This window comes from Engraulis encrasicolus, chromosome 3 (assembly GCF_034702125.1).
Source record: "Engraulis encrasicolus isolate BLACKSEA-1 chromosome 3, IST_EnEncr_1.0, whole genome shotgun sequence".
NCBI classification, from domain to species: Eukaryota; Metazoa; Chordata; class Actinopteri; order Clupeiformes; family Engraulidae; genus Engraulis; species Engraulis encrasicolus.
In genome coordinates this window covers 17568563-17576062 of record NC_085859.1, presented here as the reverse complement: position 1 = coordinate 17576062, position 7500 = coordinate 17568563, and the positions used below count along the sequence as shown (strand labels likewise).

The 7500-nt window shown below is 44.4% G+C and overlaps 1 protein-coding gene across 1 annotated transcript in view; it reads left to right on the top strand.

Annotated features, from left to right (window-relative positions):
* ntrk2a (neurotrophic tyrosine kinase, receptor, type 2a) overlaps nucleotides 1-7500 on the top strand; it is a 102527-nt gene that overhangs the window by 19697 nt on the left and 75330 nt on the right. The window contains exons 9-13 of the mRNA XM_063193467.1: nucleotides 34-336; nucleotides 1589-1612; nucleotides 1796-1816; nucleotides 2303-2337; nucleotides 3649-3748. Coding sequence (XP_063049537.1) covers nucleotides 34-336; nucleotides 1589-1612; nucleotides 1796-1816; nucleotides 2303-2337; nucleotides 3649-3748 — 483 coding nt within the window. The remainder of the gene's footprint in view (nucleotides 1-33; nucleotides 337-1588; nucleotides 1613-1795; nucleotides 1817-2302; nucleotides 2338-3648; nucleotides 3749-7500) is intronic.

Genomic DNA, 7500 nt, shown 5'->3' with positions numbered 1-7500 from the left:
CTGTCTGTCTGTCTATCTTATCTATATGGGCAGTTCCCCCGGAGGTGAGTCTGATGAACGTCACCCTGGACCACCACTGGTGCATCCCGTTCAGCGTGGCCGGCAACCCCCGGCCCAGGCTCCAGTGGATCTTCAACGGCCGCACGCTCAACGAGACCCAGTTCATCACCACGCTCATCCACGACTACTCGGAGAGCAAGCACCACGGCTGCCTGCGTCTGGACACGCCCACGCACTTCAACAACGGCGATTACACGCTGCTGGCCACCAACACCTACGGCGTGGACCAGAAGTCTATCACCGCACACTTCATGAAGCATCCCTTCGACCCCTCTGGTCAGTCGGAAACACCTCACTCTTTTTCTGTTTTTTCTTTCTCTCTCTCTCTCTCTCTCTCTCTCTCTCTCTCTCTCTCTCTCTCTCTCTCTCTTTCTTGCCCGCTCTCTTTCTCTCTCTCTCTCTCTTTTGCCCGCTCTCTCTCTCTCTCTCTCTCTCTCTCTCTCTCTCTCTCTCTCTCTCTCTCTCTCTCTCTCTCTCTTTCTCCCCCTCCTCTCTCTCTCTTTTTCTTTGCTCTTACTCTTTCTTTCTGTCCTTTTCTCACTGTTTCTCTCTCACACACATATGTAACTGTAAATACATACTTGGAGACATACCGCACATACAATCACACACAGGCACACACATGCTAGGTACATATTAGGCCGCTCTACTCCATCCATTTCACATCACTCTGTGTGTGTGTGTATTTCTCCCTGTCAGCCTCGCTCTCTTTCTCTCTCTTTCTGTCTTTCTGTCTGTCTCTCTCTCTCTCTCTCTCTCTCTCTCTCTCTCTCTCTCTCTCTCTGTCTTATGATCTTTCTCTCTTTTTTGTTGAATCTGTCCCCACTTTCTCTGTCTCTTTCTCTGTCTAGAACTGTTCCTCTCTCACACACATACACACATACAGACAGACAAAGTCAAACACACACACACACACACACACACACACACACACACACACACACACACACACACACACACACACACACACACACACACACACACACACACACACACACACACACACGTGGAGACATGTACATGTATAAATCTATTTTGATATCCCATACCTTTTTGCCCTGTTTCGTAAAGCTTTACGTTTTCTGTGGAATTTTGGGGATATACGATATTACAATCATTTTCACACTCATTTCAGTAAGTGCTATTAACAATGGTCTCCTATCAGTATAATAACATGTTATTACTCTTGAATCTTGAATCTATTTGGCAATTTGCAATTGAGTCAGCTATTTCCAAGAATGGCCATTTGCAGTAAACTTTTCTGGTCACTTTTATTTGGATGCCCTTGTATACAGTGACTGTTTTGGGAAGCATTCCAATGAACTCTGTCTCATAGTAGTGGTATTCTTGAGCAAACTGATAAACTTTAAGATCATAATGAAACTTCCCAAAAGTCAACAGCACATTACTGACGTCTGTGTGGGCAGAATATCTAAACAAAGTGTGAGCCAACTAACATGTCTAGCCTTTACGTAAACTAATACAGTGGGTAGTAACATTGTTTTATGTTTTATTTGCTTGTTCACAGAGACCTCAGAACCAGCATATTATGGTGAGTGACCTCTATTAGTATCCTGTGTTAATAATAATAATAATAATAATAATAATAATTATAATAATAATAACAATACGTTAATAATATATTGTATTTTCAAGTACTTGTAGCATGTGTATTCACCCCTTTCCTCATTTCTGTTCTTTATCTGGATGTCATCACATGCTCTTTCCTGGAAAGTGGAAACAGACCCTCCCACAGGTAAGGAACAAACAGCAAACACCAAACACATGGTGTGTGTTTGTGTGTGTGTGTTTATGTGTTTGTTATCGTGTGTGTGTGTGTGTACGAGCATGTATGTGTGTGTGTGCGTATGTGCGTGCGTGTGTGCTTATGTGTGTGTGTGTGCGTGGGTGTGTGTGTGTGTGTGTGTGTGGGTGTGGGTGTGCGTGGGTGTGTGTGTGTGTGTGTGTGTGTGTGTGTGTGCGCGCGCGCACGCATCTGTGTACCCATGTGCGTGTGTGTGTGTGTGTGTGTGCGCGCGCACGCATCTGTATGTGTGTGTGCGTGGGTGTGTTTGTGTGTGTGTGTGTGTGTGTGTGTGTGTGTGTGTGTGTGTGTGTGTGCGTGTGTGTGTGTGCGTGTGCGTGTTTGTGTGTGTGTGCGTGCCCGTACTTGTGTGTGTGTGCGCACAAGTATGTGTGTTGTTTCATGGTTTTTAATGACATCTTTGTCTCTGTCTCTCAGGTGATCCACCACTAGCTCCACGCGACGACAGAGTTGTGAGTGATTTTTATATACATTATACGGCACTCTGTTACAATGATCCCCTGATATTCCAGATCGAGCTACATCCCATAACCGCCCACGATGGACAATGTTCTACGATAAAACATCATGATATTTTTACACATTATAGGCCACATGTCTTTACGAGGGCCGTTCAGGCACAGTGGAGCCCTTGTCTAGTTACAGTACATTCCATAATCTCTTGATCTCTCATGATTGACTAAGCTACAACCATAAACCATCACAGTATAGATTTTACTATTATTCAAACCTTAACACATCCCTCCCACATACTGTTTTATTACCGCAGGTAGCAATTATTGCTACAGTTAATCAATAGTTATTGTACTGTATACTGTATGTATAGCTGTCATAAATGACAATATCTTTCTTAAATACATTTCTTAACCCTGGTAAGGTGCTCGTGTTTTTGTTATATAAAAGGTGTTCGGCAAGGCAGGTTTTTTTTTTCAGATTCATGTTCCTCACAGATAATGAGCCTAGGCCAGTGAATCTCAGTGTGAAAGAATACTAACAGATATTATTTTTCTCAAGCAAAAAAGCCTGAAAACGGGTCAAAAAGGCCCGAACACCTTACAAGGGTTAAGCATGTGTAGTGAGTGACATAGCATGGGAATATTAATGAGGGGGAAAAAACTCAAACCCAGTGGCTGTAATTCGCTTTGGAGAAAAAGCGTCAGCTCTGTGTAATGTAATAAATTATAATACCTTTCTGAACAACGTTTTCTTAACGTGTAGTGACATAGCGTGGGTATAGTAGACCCTCTTACTGCAGCAGGGGTCGCCGGTGACCCTATTCACTATTTGCTGAAAATACTCAACTACATCATAACAACATTGCTATGACATTACAGAGAGCCATCGTGCTGCGCTAAGGGGTTAAGTGGGGGGAATCCTCAGCCTGGTGGGACTACAGGAGGTGAACCACAATATAGTGAGGCTTCACTCTACTGTAGAGTCATTTAACTGAAGCACTTTGCTGCCCGAGGCTCTTTTTTTCTGAGACTGCTGCTTTAAGTGGTGAAACATGAAAAATCAATAATCTTTTCTCACACCTTGTTCTACACAGCCATTATGGAGTGCTGTTCCACTCGGGTGGTGTTATTATAGACAGAGCTGTGGTGGAGGAAATTTCAGGGTACGTGGATCACTGTCATCTTCCCTCTTGACTTGACTATGTGTGCATGCATATGTGTGTGTGTGTGTGTGCGTGTGTGTATGCCTACACGTGTGTATGCCTGCGTGTGTGTGCGCGCGCCTGCGTGTGTGTGTGTGCGTTTCAGGTTTATGCGGTTGTGAGCATCGCGGCGGTCACGTTTGTACTGATTGTGCTGATGCTTGTCTTCCTGAAGTTCGGACGCAACTCAAAGTTTGGAATCAAAGGTAAGTTGCCTCTTGCTCCTTTCTCCTGCTTGGCGTCACTACACTGTTAGCACGCTGCTGTCTCTTTGCTCATCACTAGTGACTGTCCTAGACTTGGTACCCTCATGACTACCCTGGGCAGCTGGAGTGGTTGCCATTGTATCTGTATTTAACCTGATTACAACCGCATTGTGCAAAAACTGTCATAAACCACAGAAAAAGTGTCTGCACACTTAGATTTTCTTTGTGTTCTTTAATGCATCACGCTTTCGTACATCATATTTATAAGTCTTGCTTTGTTGGGACTCAAAGTTACAGTAGGTACCTAGATGTCAATGTGACAAATTTGACATGTAGGATAACTGATGCCACTGATTGGGAGGCTGTTGGATGTCACGACCGCCAGACCCAAAAGTGAAAGGGGACTTTTAAATTTGATAAATCCTTCCAGTCCTCCAAATAGAAATTTCTATTTACTGCCACCTGTGTCTGGAACCACTTCCTCTGTCCTGTGTATTGAATGCAAGGCTGCCAAGGCCCAATGGTGATGATGACATTTGTCAAATACACACTAACGACCAATGCTGCTTTGGCATCCTGATTTAACACACTTAATACACTAATTCCTTTCCTGTGTATGCAACACGTTTAGGAAGTAGGTTTTATAGATATACTTGAAGTACTTCAGTTCTAGTTAAAAGATGGGCCATGTCTGTGTAAATGAGAGAGAGAGAGAGAGAGAGAGAGAGAGAGAGAGAGAGAGAGAGAGAGAGAGAGAGAGAGAGAGAGAAAGTGTGTAACCAGTAGGAGAAACAGTTGTTTGCTGTTGGATTGTGGGGATTCTGAGTATGTGTCAGAATGTTTTGGGAGCTCATGGAGAACATTTACAGTAAATTGTCCTTCATCACGGTGTGTGTGTGTGTGTGTCTGTGTGTGTGTGTGTGTGTGTGTGTGTGTGTGTGATTATGTGTGTGTGACTCCATGATTGCATAAACACATTTGAGAAGCGACACGCAAGAGCTGAATCATGACTCCCGTGTGTCAATATAGCAAGTTATGTGACGCTTCTGGGAAGGAGTCTGGGATGGTTATGATGATCACAATCCACATCTGTGGAGAGTTCCAGTAAAATGGCATCTGTCATCAGTGTGTTTTTTTTTATTTCTTTTTAATTAAAAGTTATTCATACTGAATTATAATTCCACTGAGATGTGAGACCTCATACCATTACAGTACATTTTTGACAATTTCTCGCGCAAGAATAAGATCTGGCAATCAGATCTGGCCAGCCAGTCTTTCCAGAGGGAGCCAGAGAGTGGTGATCTGGGATATTCCACCCTGTTGTAGATGCTGCAAAATGCTGTAAATTACCGTAAATGCTAAGTAGGGGAAAAAAAAAAACGTCTTTGTGCCTCACATGCTTGCAATGGCTTCAGGGCTGAAGGCCTGGAATTTCGTCATTTTAGGGGCAAGGCCTCTTGCGAGGGCATCAGAGAGGGCATCAAGGCCACTGTGGCCTTATGACAGACATTTTTTCAAGGGCACAAGGCCAAAGTGGGAGGGCCCTCATGGCCCTCGTGAAATTCCTGCCCTGAGAAACGCACCTGCTGTGACATGTTGCTATAGAATAAATTGTAACACTTGACGCCAGTGTCATACGCATCACTTGACATTGTCCTAATAGTGTCAAAACAGTGTCATGACACAGTCATCAGCATTATGTCAAAAGTTATATGGTCATGAAAAGTTGACATCGTTTGGGCAGCCTTTACCATAACCGAATGTCACGTAATGGCAACAGTCATAAAATGTTTATGACATGGACATAATGTTTATGACACGTTCATGACTGCGTTACGACACTGTTATGAAGCTGTTATGTCATACTGTATGTATGACGCCGGCATCAAGTAAAAGTGTTACCAAATAAATAGATGGGTATTTTGAGAGTGTCTTTTTTCCGCTTGATCAAAGTTGTTGATAGTCTGTTTACTTGCACACAAAGTTGCATTTTATTCTAGAAGTTGAGTACACCTATTATCCATTCACTTTAAAGGGACACTGTGCAGGAAATGGTCAAAAAAGGTACTGCAACTATGCTGCTCATTGAAACTGGGCTGCCTATTGCCAAATTTGATATTTAGGCCTACATGAAAGTTTACTAAGTAATAAACAAATATTTTCTAGTATGGTCCAAGTACAGTCATTTTTGCAGCTAAAAAATGCTATTTTTGGAAATTCAAAATGGCGGACCATGGAGAAGATCCCCCTTTTCATGTATGAAAAGTGCAATTTTTCCAGATATAATGAATACTTAGAATTTGATGCTGGTGGTAAGTATTCATGAAAAAGGTAACATTAGTGAATGGGCAGCATGAATTCTGGAAATAAACAACAAAAAATCTCACACAGTGTCCCTTTAAGGTTACAGTAAATGCTAACAAGGAAGCGTGCCGGGAGCAGGAATAGCAGCATAGCATTGATCCGGGGGGCAACCACTATTCCGACATAGGCCTACCGCTATTCCGACATCCTACATGCTGTGGGTAGGGTTAGGGTTAGGGTAACTGCATGCACTCTCCCTAAACTGATAAAAGCTGAGCAACATAGCTCAAACCACAGACATGGCATATCTCGGAGGGAATAGACAATAGACATCAATGTTGGAATAGCAGCATGTCGGAATAGCAGCATGTCGGAATAGCGCCATGTAATACATTGAACCGAACGGAACAAAACTGAACGAACTGAACTCCAACCTCCGCAAAAAAGTCAAAAGTATTCAGCTGCACTGTGCTCTGCTGCTCTGCTCTGTGCTCTGGCAGTGGATGCTGGTGATGTAAGGCTGGTGGTGTGGTGGTGTAAAAATATTCGGGGAGCTACTTGTTGCTAGCTGGCTCCTTGGCTCTGGCCCGTTGGCAGCGGTGAAAGGAAATGGTGGGTGTGTGTGTGTAGGCCACTCGCAAGATTTAGTTTCGAAAATGGAACTTTTCTGCGCAGTGCTGCTACCATAACAACCCCCCGCGGAGATTTCTGAGCACGGTTAGTTTCCTGTGCTCTACTGTGTGTGTGTGCGTGTGTGTGTGTGTGTGTGCGTGCGTGCGTGCGTGCATGTGTGTGTTTGTGTGTGTGTGTGTGTGTGTGTGTGTGTGTATGTGTGTGTGTGATTGTCTGTGTGCGCACCACGCACATGTTCTATCAGCGGTTTTTGCTTCTTCAGAAGGTTACATGAGAATGTTGAGGAGAACTGCAGGTGTGTGTGTGTGTGTGTGTGTGTGTGTGTGTGTGTGTGTGTGTGTGTGTGTGTGTGTGTGTGTGTGTGTGTGTGTGTGTGTGTGTGTGTGTTCATGGGCCATGTCTGTGTAAATGAGAGAGAGAGAGAGAGAGACAGAGAGAGAGAGAGGGAGAGAGAGAGAGAGAGAGAGACAGAGAGAGAGAGAGAGGGAGAGAGAGGAGGTGAGAAGCATCATTGAGTTTCATCCCTGACATCAGAAGTGCATTCCTTTGCTGCACTTGTCCTTTTTTTCAAGACTTTTCTCTTCCGCTTCCACCCCTCCCCCCACCTCCTCCTCCTCCTCCTCCTCCTCCTCCTCCATCCTCCTCCTCCTCCATCTTCTCCTCCTCCTCCTCCCCTCCTCCTCCTCCTCCTCCTCCTCCCCCCCCTCTCCTCCTCCTCCTCCACCATCTTTCTCCTCCTCCTCCTCCTCCTCCTCCTCCTCCTCCTCCTCCTCCCTTTCTGTTCTCTACTTCCTCCGGAACCGCAGACAAAGACT